This window comes from Nycticebus coucang, chromosome 7 (genome assembly GCF_027406575.1).
Source record: "Nycticebus coucang isolate mNycCou1 chromosome 7, mNycCou1.pri, whole genome shotgun sequence".
Classification (NCBI taxonomy): domain Eukaryota; kingdom Metazoa; phylum Chordata; class Mammalia; order Primates; family Lorisidae; genus Nycticebus; species Nycticebus coucang.
In genome coordinates, this window is record NC_069786.1 from 61,583,434 (window position 1) to 61,600,280 (window position 16,847).

At 35.1% G+C, this 16,847-nt stretch overlaps 1 protein-coding gene across 3 annotated transcripts in view; it reads left to right on the forward strand.

The window, feature by feature from the left end:
• Positions 1-16,847, forward strand: part of LOC128590433 (sodium channel protein type 2 subunit alpha) — a 154,797-nt gene that overhangs the window by 126,228 nt on the left and 11,722 nt on the right. For all 3 annotated transcript variants that reach the window (XM_053597749.1, XM_053597748.1, XM_053597750.1), the window contains exons 20-25: positions 103-276; positions 2,789-2,911; positions 4,585-4,866; positions 8,147-8,200; positions 11,029-11,166; positions 11,540-11,644. In XM_053597749.1, the coding sequence (XP_053453724.1) occupies positions 103-276; positions 2,789-2,911; positions 4,585-4,866; positions 8,147-8,200; positions 11,029-11,166; positions 11,540-11,644 (876 nt within the window). The remainder of the gene's footprint in view (positions 1-102; positions 277-2,788; positions 2,912-4,584; positions 4,867-8,146; positions 8,201-11,028; positions 11,167-11,539; positions 11,645-16,847) is intronic.

A 16,847-nucleotide genomic window follows, 5' to 3' on the forward strand; every position in this document is an offset into this window, starting at 1 on the left:
TCAGGCACCTGTTAAGAGGCTTGCATCATTTTCTTCTCTAAAAAAACATCATTTAGAGACTGTTCATGACAATAAAACTTAATAGAGTTCTTTCACTTACAGGCATTTGAAGATATATATATTGAGCAGAGAAAAACCATTAAGACCATGTTAGAGTATGCTGACAAGGTTTTCACTTACATATTCATCCTGGAGATGCTGCTCAAGTGGGTTGCGTATGGTTTTCAGATGTATTTTACTAATGCTTGGTGCTGGTTAGACTTCCTGATTGTTGATGTGAGTATTTTGCAGTTTCTATTTCATTTTTTGACTTGTGATGATACTTACTAGTCTAGCCACGGTGCTTGGCACATAGTAGGCACTCAGTAAATATTGCATCCGAACAAATATAAGTAATGTTTCCTGCTCCCAGTGAGAAGATGCCTCCAAACAATTTCTGCTAATTTAAATAATACATGATTTAATAGATGAAACAGCCACATATCATCATATTATACCTAATGATTTAGTTTCAAATTAATATTTAAAATTCCAACGTATACAAAATATATTAATTTAGAAATTTTGCTTTATTCACTCTTATATTTCACAAATCAGCTGTATTTTCATTCTTCACAGGCATCTGTGACATTAATGTTTTTGCATCACTAGAGCCTTTTGAGAAGTTTTGGTCACACAGATAAGATTATTAACCATAAAGAATTTTGAAAGTCAAAAAAACAAGAGACATCAATGGATTTTTACAAAATAGTAGAAAAAAATTGACTATTTACCAATTATTTAAAAGTTTTATTAAACTATATTGGTGTTGAAACTGAGTAAGAATAGAAAAGGACTTTAAAATAATTGAATAGGAGATGAATCTGCTATTAAATGTAACACATAAAGGCTACATGCAGAATTACATTAAAAGCAAAGTAATGAGACAATAAATACATATGTCTAGACATTACAAATGATGGGAAAAATGCACTAAGCTATAAACATTTCTTTATTTGTAAAATAGATTTATGTATGATACCATTTTTATCTATGTTCTATATGTAGTTGCGTTAGATTGGCAAATTTATAATAAAATATCTGACATTTACTCTATGTAAGTATAAGGCATTACATAAATACTACTTGTCAAGAAAGAAAAGCTTAAGATTTATCTCATCCTACAGCTCATCCTCATTTACCTATGATACTCTGGAATTTACCTCTTTAGAGTTAAGGAAACTACTATGCTAGTATATTAAATTGATCAATACTTTGTCCTAAATCAAATGTCTTTATTACTCCTGTGTTTTGTTATGAAAGATAACAAATATAAATAAGCCATTTTCCTGGTTGTACAGGAGCTTACTGTCAAATAATGAGGACAGAAATGTAATAAGGTCAAGTTGATCCTTGCATTAGAAGTGCAGTCCCCTTCCCTTGAGGGAGGAGGAAAGGCTTGGTGAGGGAAGTGGTGTGTGAGCTGGAGTTTGAGGGATGACAATGTCAGCAGGCACAGATCAGAGAGTGACACTGATGTGTTAACACATTGATGAGTGACATCCAGGGCCAGCTCTAGGAACAAATGGTCCTTTGGGGTAAGAACAGAGCATTAGAAGGTGAGGGGGAAGGTTTGTAATCGGATGATGAAGTAAAAGATGTAAGTTACAGAACAGTTTGAAGAACCTGAGATGCCATCCAAGGAAATTTGGACTCATGATTTCGTAAAGAGAAAGCCATTGAAGAATGACGTACACGGAAGTGATGAGACCAATTTAGTCTTTAGGGAGAGAAGTTTGGTAGGATTGTGATGGTGGAATAGAAACAGGACTATTTAGAGATAAGAGACCAAGTAAGAGTTCACTGAAATGTTGCAGAAGATGGACCTAGATGGAGTTCCCTTTCACAGTTAGCTACACAATTCACATAAAACTGGATATTTTACTACCTCTTCTAATCTGCCAATCAGCGCTACCCTGTCAGAACACTTTTCGTATGTCTAACCTTTATCTTTCATCCTTTAACTAATGCCTGTCTCTTTTTGGTTCTGTCTTCAGAGAAGGTAAAGTACTACAGGTCCTCCTATCTTATATGCAGAAAATCTTCACAATTCATGATAATTCAGTAACTGTTTTTCAATTATCTGTGAAGAGGGGACTTAACAAAGATTAAAAGTTTAGCTTTTATAAACTAAGTAAACCACGTAAGATAAAATTTTATTTTTTTCTGTATTCAAGAAGTTTTATTTTAAAATTGCATGTGCAAAATTAGTTTGAGTAAGTCCACTTAGACTGCAACAGTTTTGTATGTGCTTCACTTCTTTTTATTAAAAAATATATTTTTCAAGTTATCTATTGACACCAGGCTCTTAAAAGTATATTGCATATTTACTTTTGTTTATATGCTTTTGATATTCAGGTGCACGAGGATAAGACATCTCTGCTTAGCTTATATAATTTTAATAAATTTTCTACATATTTTCAAAGAAAATTAGACTTTTATGGGCCCCCATGACAGTCTTTCTTTTACTTTTAGCTGAGATTTTAGCTAAAAACCACATTGTTCTCACAGTGTGTTCATAGGCCAGCATCATTAGTCTCTTGTGGGAACTTGTAGAAATGCAAATTCTCAGGCCCCACCCCAAACCTACTAAATCTGACTATCAGCTATCCGTATTTTTAAAAAGCCCCTGGGTGATTTTGAAACTCACTAAAATTTAAGAACTACTGGTTCATTGCCTAGAGCCAGGTTGAACTATATAGACGTTTTTGACTATAAATAAGACAATTGTGTTGATTTTTCTGTATAGGTTTCATTGGTTAGCTTAACTGCAAATGCCTTGGGTTACTCGGAACTTGGTGCCATCAAATCCCTCAGAACACTAAGGGCTCTGAGGCCCCTGAGAGCCTTATCCAGGTTTGAAGGAATGAGGGTAAGACCAAATGCTTGAAATTTGTTGGAATTATAATTGAGAATATACTGCCACTTTGTACCTTAGAAGTGACAAATCTAAGGAGAATTTGTGTCTTCTACTTTCATACTGACACCACCTATCAATCCATAATAATATTTATCAGATGTCCATAATACTTGGCATAGTAGATATCACAGAATATAATGGTTCAGTACCTGTTTCTAATGAACCAGATTTCCACTTGGCGGGAAATCTCTATCAGGTTGCATAGGCTGTAGATATGAATCTATAAATGTGTGGGAAACCCTACTCACTGGAATTAACTACCAAATCATTACTCATCATTTTTTCACTGCTCTATAGAATGTACTTTGAGTTCCTTGTAGAATTTGGCTTTCACGCATAGTATTCAAACACAGGCTGAGACAGCTAAAAAGTAGGTCAGCTGTGGAAAACTAACACTCATTTAGAAAGGTGGTACAAAGGAATTGGGAGGAATTTGTACTGACACTGGTCATCCCCAGGAACACAAAACCTGAGGCCACGTGCCCTTACCACTAGAAAGCTGTCAAAACTCTCTCAATGGCTTTAACTGTCCAAAAGGACCTCTTAGAAAATGATGCTTTTGGGCGGCGCCTGTGGCTCAGTCAGTAGGGCGCCGGCACCATATACCAAGGGTGACGGGTTCAAACCCGGCCCCGGCCAAACTGCAACCAAAAAATAGCCGGGCGTTGTGGCGGGCGCCTGTAGTCCCAGCTGCTCGGGAGGCTGAGGCAAGAGAATCGCGTAAGCCCAGGAGTTGGAGGTTGCTGTGAGCTGTGTGAGGCCACAGCACTCTACCGAGGGCCATAAAGTGAGACTCTGTCTCTACAAAAAAAAAATAAAAAGAAAATGATGCTTTTTGTGATATTTGAAAAAAGTTACTTAGACTTCATCTGAATGCTGTAAATACAACCAAAGATGGGCAGTGTGTGCAGGGGAGCGTCTGTGTGTGTTTGTATATGAATGGTTACATAGAAATAGTTGTTAGATGTTAAATTCTTTTCACTTTACCAATTTGAAATCAGTTTTTGCAGTAATAGGCTTAATAAACTAAGGGTGTCAATTTTTCAGCACTAGAATAATTTTTATATTTTCTATATAGAATTTGGCCTTTAAGTATTCCTCTTAAATATTACTCTCAAAATTTGCGTATAAAATTGTATAGTTTGGGGCAGCACCTGTGGCTCAAGGAGTAGGGCGCCAGTCCCATATGCCAGAGGTGGTGGGTTCAAACCCAGCCCTGGCCAAAAAAAAAAAAAAAAAAAAAAAAATTGTATAGTTTGCATGATTTTAAAACAATTGAGATGTTTACAAGACAAGCTTATTTCAATAGTCATGTTATTATTTTTACTCTAAATTATTCTTTGCATTTATTATTTTCATTCTTTGAAAAAAAATTTCTACATGCATACCTTTGCCTCACGAGAAAACATTCTACAATGCCAAACTTATTTTATACTCTCCTGAACTATAATTTTAAAATTCTTAGTTGGAGCTACCAGACTCTAGTAAACCCAGTATGCAACTTTGAAACGGATGTATTCTATCAGTTATCTATTACATTTTTTTAATAATGTTTAGAAATAAGTAAAAGTAAGTAATTATTTGTCTTGGCTTTTCACTCATTTTTTCTTCTCATTCTGTGCCAGGTTGTTGTAAATGCTCTTTTAGGAGCCATCCCATCCATAATGAATGTACTTCTGGTTTGTCTGATCTTTTGGCTTATATTCAGTATCATGGGAGTGAATCTCTTTGCTGGCAAGTTTTACCATTGTATTAACTATACTACTGGAGAGATGTTTGATGTAAGCGTGGTCAACAACTATAGTGAATGTAAAGCCCTCATAGAGAGCAATCAGACTGCCAGGTGGAAAAATGTGAAAGTAAACTTTGATAATGTGGGACTTGGATATCTTTCTCTGCTTCAAGTAGTAAGTAACCACCTTATTATTCTCTAAGCTGTATAATTTAAATCTAAAGTTCTTCTTCCCTATGAGATAGAATGAATGACTATTATCAAAAAGACCAAAAAAGAGAGTGGGTGAAGATGTGGAGGAAAGGGAACATTGTTGGTTGGAATGTCAATTAATATAACCATTATGGAAAACGGTATAGAAGTTGCTCAAAAATTAAAAATAGAACCATCATATGACCCAGCAATCCTACTGCTGGGTATATATCCGAAGGAGATGAAATCAGTACACCAAAGAGATACCTGCACGCCCATGTCCATTGCAGTATTATTCACAATATCTCAAATAAAAAACAACCCGAGTGTCCATCAAAGGAAAATGAATAAAGAAAATGTGAGACACACACCCACAACAGAATAATATAGAGACATAAAAAAGAAGGAAATTCTGCCATTTTCAACATTGTGGATGCACCTGGAAGACATTATGTTAAGTAAAATAAGCCAGGCACAGAGAGACAAATACCATATAATCTCACTTATATGTGGAATCTTAAAAAGCCAAACTCATAGAAGAAGGTAGGTCAGTGATCACCTGGGTCTGAGGGTAGGAGAATGGGAATCTTGGTCAAAGGATACAAAATTTCAGTTACACAGAATGAATAAATTGTGAATGTCTATTGCACAGCATGGTGACTATCATTAATAACAATGTACCCTATACTTAAACATCACTAAGGAAGTAGATTTTATGTTTTCTCATCACAAAAAATGATAAGTATGTGAGGTAACATAAATGTTACTAAGAATTAGCTTGTGTTAGCCTCTCCACAGTGTATATATGTTTTAAAACATCGTTTTGTACACATAGATGTTGTTAATTAAAAGTACTAGTTTTTAAAAAGACAAACACCTTTAGCTATTTCTTGTCGCAGAGTTTCATAATTCTCTTTATAGAGATCTTTTACATCTTTTGTTAGGTAAATTCCCAGATATTTCATCTTCTTTGGTGCTACTGTAAAAGGAATAGAGTCCTTGACTGTATTTTCAGCTTGACTATTATTGGTATATGTAAAGGCTACTGATCTGTAGGTATTGATTTTGTATCCTGAGACACTGCTGTATTCCTCCATCACTTCTAAGCATTGTGTAGTTGTGTCCCTGGGATTTTCCAGGTATAAGATCAGATCATCCATGAAGCATGACAGTTTTATCTCCTCTGACCCCATTTGTATACCCTTGATCGCCTTCTCCTGCCTGATTGCGATGGCTAAGACTTCCATTACTATGTTGAATAGCAATGGAGACAGTGGGCATCCTTGTCTAGTCCCGATCTAAGTGGAAATGATTTCAATTTTATTCCATTCAATATGATATTGGCTATGGGTGCTGTAGATGGCCTTTATCAGTTTAAGAAATGACCCATTTTAAGCCTATTTTCTTAAGTGTTCTGATCATGAAAGGATGCTGGATATTATTGCAGCTCAATTGATAATTGCCAAGTCATTGAAGCAGCCCAAGTGCCCTTCGACCCATGAATGGATTAACAAATTGTGGTATATGTATACCACGGAATACTATGCAGCCATGAAAAGATGGAGACTTTACATCTTTTATGTTTATTTGAATGGAACTGGAACATAATCTTCTTAGTAAAGTATCTCAAGGATGGAAAAAAAAGTATCCAATGTACTTAATACTATTACGAAACCAATATATAATCACCTACACTTTCATAAGCATGATAAGAAAGAAGGAGGAAAGAAGAGGGCTGAGGCTTAGAGGAGGGAGGGTGTTTCATGGGACCTCCCCTAATGTGCACAATGCAAGGGTCCATGTCAAAACTGTTCAGAGTACAGTATAAATGTCTTAACACATCAAATAAGTAAGCAAGGTGATGGTTATGTTAACCAGTTTGATGTAAGCATTCCAAATTGTATATACAATTAGCACATTGTACCCTATAAATGCATTAATGATTTACTTTAAAAAGTTATGATTTAATAAAAAAGTAAAAAGTCACAAAAATGATTTTTAGGAACCTTATGTAGATGTAATGAATTATATAAAAAGAATAAAATAAAATAATAAAATAAAATTCTTCTTCCTTAGTGACTGAAAATATTTCCTTATGCCCATCTTCCTCATGATTTCTGAACTACCTTTTATGCACCATGCTGGAAACAGGATGGCTCTACCAAGTTTAAAGTCTTTCAGACAATGCATTAGGTAGCCCAGAACAAGTCCTTTGTTAATGGAATTCCCATCAAGTTTCTCATAGTTTTCTTCTGTCTCTAATCTGAGAGAAGTAGAGATGCTGGTTCAAGGGATGTTGGAAAAGTGTGCATGTGTTGGAAGCACACTTGGCCGATATCTGCATTCCTGCTCAAGTGCCGGATCATCTCTAAACCCTTGTCAGGTCTCTACACACCCAAACTTTACCCTTAGCACAATCAGACGCCTCGCCTTCACATTCTCACCCAGACTCCCATCCCATTCCTCTTTCTGGCTCCTGGTTGGACACTTTCAGATAGAAAAATTGCTCTCTTACAAATGAAAATCAAGACTATTACGTCTGCTATAAATTCTTAAGAAGTTCAGCTCCTCAAGTGACACAGTGTGTCCTGTCCACTGGTTCCCAGAGATGATGTATCCATGGGACCTTCAGTACTGTAGGAATAGTTAGGGAGGGGCAGAGCCTATGGCATCAGGGAATTAAAACCATGTACACTTTTGTTTTCAGGATTACTATATCCACACAACAGAAAAATATGTTTAAAAAGAGTAAATGCAGTTGAATATATTTGTTTTCAGATAAGGAAACTGCTGCTTCTTATGGAATAATTACCTCAAAATAGTATGTTTAACAATATTAAAGATATTTCAAGAATAAATGCTCATGATTAATAATTTGTGATAATACCATTTAGAAAAGAATAAGTAGAAAATAAAATATTAAGATCAAATAATGCAGTATACTTTTGAACTTGTCTAATGCTGGTACTACAGATGTGAAATTCTTTCATCAAATTTCATGTAAATTTTTGTCATCACCTCAAAGATTGTTGATATTGCTTTTATGGTCACATATTGTTATATTAGATAGCAATTTAACATTGAAGTGTTTTCAATGCATGTCTCATAAAACATTGTCCAAAGAGTTTAAATATTAACTTTAAACTATTTTATATACTTATATTTGAATACAGTTCAAAATGAGTCTTAGTCAATTACTCTTATACTTACATTCTAAAATTTAAATTTTGGGGAAAAATTCAATGATATGACTTTTTTTACAGGCCACGTTTAAGGGATGGATGGATATCATGTATGCAGCTGTTGACTCACGAAATGTAAGTTTATTTAGAGGTAAATTGTTTAACTTGAAGTGAATATTTACACAGTATTGTAATTTAGTGATGTTGTCCATTAAATAAAGCTATGGATCATTTTATAAAGCACATCTGTATTATAAAAATAAAATATTTATCTTAAATTATTTCTTTAAAATTTTAATAATGATGTTTTTCTCTATTAATTTTAAACATTTTAAGATATTTTCTAGTATTTAGCATGGCACCTAACATGAAAACTTATTGACTGGATTTGCAAAATCAGAAATTTTATTTTTAAGTCTGATTGGGCTGGCCATTTTTGCATTTCGAGTTCTCACAGGCAGTTTTCTTCAGCTGTCACAGATTTCCTCCAGCGTTTTATCTTTTTTGTAGTAAAAGGGATATGACTAATGGTGAAGAAAAAAAATCAAGAAACAAAATAAACAAATTAATTAATAGTGTTTCTCTCTGGGCAATGAGATTATTTGGGAGAAGGGAGGGATTTTCATAATCTACCTTATACACATCAGTATTTTTGAAAATTCTTTTATACTTTCCATTAATTTCTCACTATTTAACATGGAAGGGAACCACATTTTGGAAGAAAGAGATTGATTTCTAGTAATGCCACCTCATGGAATGAAACTCAAAATGCCATTTCCCTAGCAACATTAACTAGCTTTCTGAATGAAGAATTAGATTAGTTCATAATCTCTTAAAAAGAGAGAGAGAGAAAAGAGAAGAGAAAGAGAGAACTATAAGTAATGCATTGTATTTCTGTGTTACCAGGAATCCCAATCATGAGCTTTGTATAAATAATAATAATAATTAATTATTTATTATTACTCACTATGCTAATGATTTTCTTACAACCTTATCATAAAGATCTGCAGTCCTGAATCTCTGGGTCGTGGACCAGGAGTGGTCCCTGGTCTGTTAGGAACTGGGCCACGCAGCAGGAGGTGAGCGGTGGGTGAGAGGGCAAAGTTTCATCTGCATTTGCAACTGCACCTGTCACTTGCATCACTGCTCGAGTTCCACCTTCTGTCAGATGAGCGGTGGCAAGTACATTATGAAGGGCAAAATACAGTCGGGCAGTAAAATTTTGAAAAGTTGCTGGCTCTTAACTTACATTAGTCATCAGAGAAATGCAAAATTAAAACCCAAACGAAATATGACGTACTCACTTCCCTGATGGGCAATACTAAAGTCTGACCAATGCCAAGTGTTACCAAGCAGCAAGAGCAATAAGAACACTCATAAAACGCTGGAAGGGAAAAAAATAGGCAAATATCCTTTTAAAAACAGTTAGGGACATTTTTACATCTTTTGATAAAGTTTAAGATATTCTTTAACCCTGAAATTCTACTTTAAGCAATGTGTATTTTAGAAACTTATGAACATGTGTAGGATAATCTATGGACAAGAATAAACTTAACCTTTTTTCACTAGTAAAAACTGGGAACGACTCAAATATAGTAGAATGGACAAATAATTGAGTATTATCTCGTGGGAGAAATGAATATACCCTTCTACACCATGTGGGTGAAATTTTAAATATACAACATTGAGTTAAAAAAGCTAGCCATATACTTTTATTTTGTTTATGTATAATTTAAAAGCCAACAAATTAAGCTTACTGTTCAAGAAGGCATATTTAGGTGTTAATGCTAAAGAAAAAGCAAGGAAGTAATTATCTTAAAAGCAAGAATACACATTACCTCTAGCAGGGCTGTAGAGATTATGTTTGAGGACACTCTAGGGGTTTCTAGATTCTGACAATGTCCTAAGTTGTGGATTTCACTTTATAAAGACATATCACATTTTACATTTCTGTGCTGTGCACTTTCTCATATGTGTATTATCTTTAATTTAAAAAGGGTTAGAAATCTAATTTTATATCACTGTTGACTAAACACATACATACACAAGTAAAAGTGTCCTCAAACACTGTATAGTTTTATAATAGTTCTGATATTTTCTGTTTTACTTTATTTTATTAGAAAAAATTTCATATTGGTCTTATTTGATTTCACATGTATAGTACGAGGGGTCAGAACCTACATCCATTATCATCAGTGGTTAACGAGTTGATTAGAACAAATGTGCTCTGAAACCTGAATTATAGATTACAGCCAAAGCTCAAAGTTCAAGCTAGCTATTGCACCTTTTAATAATCAAAATGGGCTGGATAAGAAAGGATACCCTTGTTATGGAAACGGTGCCTACTGAATAGAATGAATCAATAGACTCATTTTTTAAAAGGGAACATTCTACTAATATACTTGCGTGCAGACATGATGATTCTATCCTATCTGAAGAAATGTGCAGTATACCCCATATAACTCCTACACTTAGCAAGGACTACTGGCTAGGCACTATTCTAAGAATATTTTATATGTGAATATGTTTTTCACAACTACCCTATTAGGTGTAGGTTCTATTAGTTCCACTTTACGAAAGTAAAACCTGATGCAAAGAAAATGAATCTTAAAGCATTTAAGGTTGAATAGTGTGACTCTAACATCTCTTTTGTAGGAAGAGGAAATCCTTAATTTGCATGTCGTGTTGAAGATCTTGCTTACAAGGGAAAAGTGCATTCATAATCTAGGTAGTTATTGTGTGAAATTTTCTATAATTATTCAGACTCTTTTTTATTAGTGATTTCATTTTCCTAAGTCAGTGATTAGTCTTTCAAGCTTGCCAGATTTGAAAGTTCATCAAGTCTGTTTAATGTTTGGTTTCTTTTCATTTCCAGGATTGAGACATACTTAGAAAATTGAAAATTCACATATATGCTTTGTATGAAACAAGTAGTAGATCTAATCACTCTTCATATTTTGTAGGTCGAATTACAACCCAAGTATGAAGACAATCTGTACATGTATCTTTATTTTGTCATCTTTATTATTTTTGGTTCATTTTTTACTTTGAATCTTTTCATTGGTGTCATCATAGATAACTTCAACCAACAGAAAAAGAAGATAAGTATACTAAAACTTCATCTTTTTTCTGACATGTGAACTAAATCTGTCACACTCTTTCCTTTAGGCTACAAATGCAATCAGCAATAGAAAAGATGATCAAATTCAGAAATTACTTTGAGACATTTAATAAGCTATAAGTTTTAAAGTAATTGGTAATTCAGATAGCATGTTGCAATATTTCTAGTCTAGAAATATGACTTTGTAATATGGCATAATTTATGTTTCATATATATATATACATATATCCCTAAATTCAAGTATTAGCAGCATTAACATGAAACGTGGGAGCCAGTTTTCACATGATTATGAAGGTGGGTTTTATAGCTGACAAAGAATATGATTTTAACAAGTTTTGCTTTCATTTCTTTACTTTGGAGGTCAAGACATTTTTATGACAGAAGAACAGAAGAAATACTACAATGCAATGAAAAAACTGGGTTCAAAGAAACCACAAAAACCCATACCTCGACCTGCCGTAAGATCAGCATACTTACTTTTTTTTTTTTTTATTGTTGGGGATTCATTGAGGGTACAATAAGCCAGGTTACACTGATTGCAATTGTTAGATAAAGTCCCTCTTGCAATCATGTCTTGCCCCCATAAAGTGTGACACACACCAAGGCCCCACCCCCTTCACTCCGTCCCTCTTTCTGCTTTTCCTCCCCCCCATAACCTTAATTGTCATTAATTGTCCTCATATCAAAATTGAGTACATAGGATTCATGCTTCTCCATTCTTGTGATGCTTTACTAAGAATAATGTCTTCCACTTCCATCCAGGTTAATACGAAGGATGTAAAGTCCCCATTTTTTTTTAATAGCTGAATAGTATTCCATCGTGTACATATACCACAGCTTGTTAATCCATTCCTGGGTTGGTGGGCATTTAGGCTGTTTCCACTTTTTGGCGATTGTAAATTGAGCTGCAATAAACAGTCTAGTACAAGTGTCCTTATGATAAAAGGATTTTTTCCCTTCTGGGTAGATGCCCAGTAATGGCATTGCAGGATCAAATGGGAGGTCTAGCTTGAGTGCTTTGAGGTTTCTCCATACTTCCTTCCAGAAAGGTTGTACTAGTTTGCAGTCCCACCAGCAGTGTCAAAGTGTTCCCTTCTCTCCACATCCACGCCAGCATCGAGCAGTTTTGAGATTTTGTGATGTGGGCCATTCTCACTGGGGTTAGATGGTATCTCAGGGTTGTTTTGATTTGCATTTCTCTAATATATAGAGATGATGAACATTTTTTCATGTGTTTGTTAGCCATTCATCTGTCATCATTAGAGAAGGTTCTATTCATGTCTCGTGCCCATTAGTATATGGGATTGTTGACTTTCTTCATGTGGATTAATTTGAGTTCTCTATAGATCCTAGTTATCAAGCTTTTGTCTGATTGAAAATATGCAAATATCCTTTCCCATTGTGTAGGTTGTCTCTTTGCTTTGGTTATTGTCTCCTTAGCTGTACAGAAGCTGTTCAGTTTAATGAAGTCACATTTGTCTATTTTTGTTGTTGTTGCAATTGCCATGGCAGTCTTCTTCATGAAGTCTTTCCCCAGGCCAATATATTCCAGTGTTTTTCCTATGCCTTCTTTGAGGATTTTTATTGTTTCATGCCTTAAATTTAAGTCCTTTGTCCATTTTGAATCAATTTTTGTGAGTGAAGAAAAGTGTGGGTCCAGTTTCAGTCTTTTACATGTAGACATGCAGTTCTTCCAACACAATTTATTGAATAGGGAGTCTTTCCCCCAAGGTATGTTCTTGTTTGGTTTATGGAAGATTAGGTGGCTGTAAGATGTTAGTTTCATTTCTTGGTTTTCAATTCAATTCCAAGGGTCTATGTCTCTGTTTTTGTGCCAGTACCATGCGGTCTTGACCACTATGGCTTTGTAGTACAGACTAAAATCTGGTATGCTGATGTCCCCAGCTTTATTTTTATTACTAGGAACTGCCTTAGCTATACGGGTTTTTTTCCAGTTCCATACAAAACGCAGAATCATTTTCTCCAAATCTTGAAAGTACAATGTTGGTATTTTGATAGGAATGGCCTTGAATAGGTAGATTGCTTTGGGAAGTATAGACATTTTAACGATGTTGATTCTTCCCATCCAAGAGCATGGTATGTTCTTCCATTTGTTAATATCCTCTGCTATTTCCTTTCTGAGGATTTCATAGTTTTCTTTATAGAGGTCCTTCACCTCCTTCATTAGGTATATTCCTAGGTATTTCATTTTCTTTGAAACTATGGTGAAGGGAGTTGTGTCCTTAATTAGCTTCTCATTTTGACTGTTATTGGTGTACACAAAGGTTACTGACTTGTAGACATTGATTTTATATCCTGAAACATTACTGTATTTTTTGATGACTTCTAGGAGTCTTGTGGTTGAGTCTTTGGGGTTCTCTAAGTATAAGATCATGTCATTAGCAAAGAGGGAGAGTTTGACCTCCTCTGCTCCCATTTGGATTCCCTTTATTTCCTTGTCTTGCCGAATTGTATTGGCTAGAACTTCCAGCACTATGTTGAATAGTAAAGGTGACAGAGGACAACCTTGTCTGGTTCCAGTTCTAAGAGGAAAAGCTTTCAGTTTTACTCCATTCAGTAAAATATTGGCTGTGGGTTTGTCATAGATAGCTTCAATCAGTTTTAGAAATGTGCCACCTATGCCTATACTCTTCAGTGTTCTAATTAGAAAAGGATGCTGGATTTTATCAAATGCTTTTTCTGCATCTATTGAGAGGATCATGTGATCTTTATTTTTGCCTCTGTTAATATGGTGGATAACGTTTATGGACTTGCGTATGTTAAACCGGCCTTGCATCCCTGGGAAGAAGCCTACTTGATCATGATGGATGACTTTTTTAATGATAAGCTGCAATGTATTGGCTAGGATTTTGTTGAGAATTTTGCATCTATATTCATGAGTGAGATTGGTCTGAAATTCTCCTTTTTGTTTGGGTCTTTTCCTGGTTTTGGTATCAGGGTGATGTTTACTTCATAGAATGTGTTGGGAAAGATTCCTTCTTCCTCAATTTTTTGGAATAATTTCTGCAGTACAGGAATAAGCTCTTCCTTGAAGGTTTAAAAGAATTCTGGTGTGAAGCCATCTGGACCAGGGCATTTTTTGGTTGGAAGATTTTTTATTGTTTCTTTGATCTCAGTGCTTGAAATTGGTCTGTTCAGGAGCTCTATTTCTTCCTGGCTAAGTCTAGGGAGAGGGTGTGGTTCCAAATATTGATCCATTTCCTTCACATTGTCAAATTTCTGGGTATAGAGTTTCTGGTAGTATTCAGAGATGATCTCTTGTATCTCTGTCGGATCAGTTGTTATTTCCCCTTTATCATTTCTGATTGAGGTTACTAGAGATTTTACTTTTCTATTTCTCATTAGTCTGGCCAATGGTTTATCTATTTTATTTATTTTTTCAAAAAACCAACTCCTTGTTTCATTAATTTTCTGAATGATTATTTTGTTTTCAATTTCATTGATCTCTGATTTGATTTTGGAGATTTCTTTTCTTCTACTGAGTTTAGGCTTAGATTGTTCTTCTTTTTCTAAATCCATAAATCCATAAATTTAGATTGTTGATGCGCTCTCTTTCTGTTTTTCGAATGTAGGCATCTAAAGCGATGAATTTTCCTCTCAAAACTGCTTTTGCAGTATCCCGCAGGTTTTGGTAGCTTGTGTCTTCATTGTTGTTATGCTCAAGGAAGTTAATGATTTCCTGTTTTATTTCTTCCTTCACCCATCTGTTATTCAACAGAAGATTGTTTAATTTCCATGCCTTTGTGTGGGGTTGAACATTTTTGTTAGAGTTGAGTTCCACCTTTAGTCCGTTATGGTCTGAGAAGATACAAGGTAAAATTTCAATTCTTTTGATTCTGTTGATATTTGTTTTGTGTCCCAGGATATGATCAATTTTGGAGAATGTTCCATGGGGTGATGAGAAGAATGTATATTCTTTATCTTTGGGATGGAGCATTCTATATGCGTCTATCAAGCACAATTGTTCTAGGGTCTCATTTAAGTCTCTTATATCTTTGTTTAATTTCTGGTTAGAGGATCTGTCCAGCTCTGTAAGAGGAGTGTTAAAGTCCCCTGTTATTATGGTATTATTAGATATCATATTGCTCAGACTGAGTAAGGTCTGTTTCAAGAATCTGGGAGCATTTAAATTGGGTGCATAGATATTTAGAATTGAAATGTCTTCTTGTTGTATTTTTCCCTTGACCAATATAAAGTGACCATCTTTGTCTTTTTTGACTTTAATTGCTTTATATCCACATGAATCTGAAAATAAGATTGCAACTCCTCTTTTCTTCTGAATTCCATTTGCCTGAAAAATTGTCTTCCAACCCTTGACTCGGAGCTTTAATTTGTCTTTTGAAGCCAGGTGTGTTTCTTGCAGACAGCAAATGGATGGCTTGTGTTTTTTAATCCAGTCAACCAATCTATGTCTCTTCAGTGGGGAATTCAAGCCATTAACATTTATTGAGATAATTGATAAGTGTGGTAGTATTCTATTTGTCTTATTTGGTGAGAGTCCATTGCTTAGTTTTATCTTTTGCATCAGTGTGGAGGTTAGGTTCTGTCCTTTAATTTCTGAGTCCTTACTTTGCTGCTGATCCATTGTGGTGGTCAGTGTGCAGAACAGGTTGAAGTATTTCCTGTAGAGCTGGTCTTGTTGTGGCGAATTTCCTCAATGTTTGTATATCCGTAAATGATTTGATTTCTCCGTCAATTTTTAAGCATAGCTTAGCAGGGTACAGAATTCTGGGCTGGAAATTGTTCTGTTTAAATAGATTAAAGGTAGATGACCATTGTCTTCTTGCTTGGAAAGTTTCATTAGAGAAGTCTGCGGTCACTCTGATGGATTTGCCCCTGTAGGTCAACTGGCGCTTACTCCTGGCAGCTTGCAGAACCTTTTCTTTTGTCTTGACTTTGGACAGGTACATCACAATGTGTCTTGGAGAAGCTCGGTTAGAGTTGAGGCGACCTGGGGTCCGGTATCCCACTGAAAGCAGTGTGTCAGAATCTTTGGTGATATTTGGGAAATTTTCTTTTATAATATTCTCTAGTATGGCTTCCATTCCTCTGGGGCATTCTTCTTCCCCTTCTGGAATTCCTATAACTCGTATGTTGGAACGCTTCATAAAGTCCCATAATTCTGACAGTGAACGTTCTGCTTTCTCTCTCTTCTTTTCTGCCTCTTTTACTATCTGAGTTATCTCAAGAACTTTGCTTCTACCTCTGAAATTCTTTCTTCTTCATGGTCTAACCTGTTGCTGATACTTTCCATTGCATCTTTAAGTTCCCTAATTGACTGTTTCAGTTCCTTTAGCTCTGCTATATCCTTTTTATATTCTTCATATAGTTCATCTCTTATTTGATTCTGTTTTTGGATTTCCTTTAGGTTATTTTCCACTTTATTAGCAGTTTCCTTCATTGTTTCCATCATTTCTTTCATTGTTTTAATCATGTGTATTCTATATTCCCTTTCTGTCATTCCTAACATTTCTTTATAGGTGGAATGCTCTGCAGTAGCTACTTTATGTTCCCTTGGTGGGGTTGTTCTGGACTGGTTCTTCATGTTGCCTGGAGTTTTCTCCTGATTCTTCCTCATGAGTGATTTCTTTTATCTGTTTCCTTGCCCTAATTTTCCTTTCACTTCCTCTTGCTCTTTTA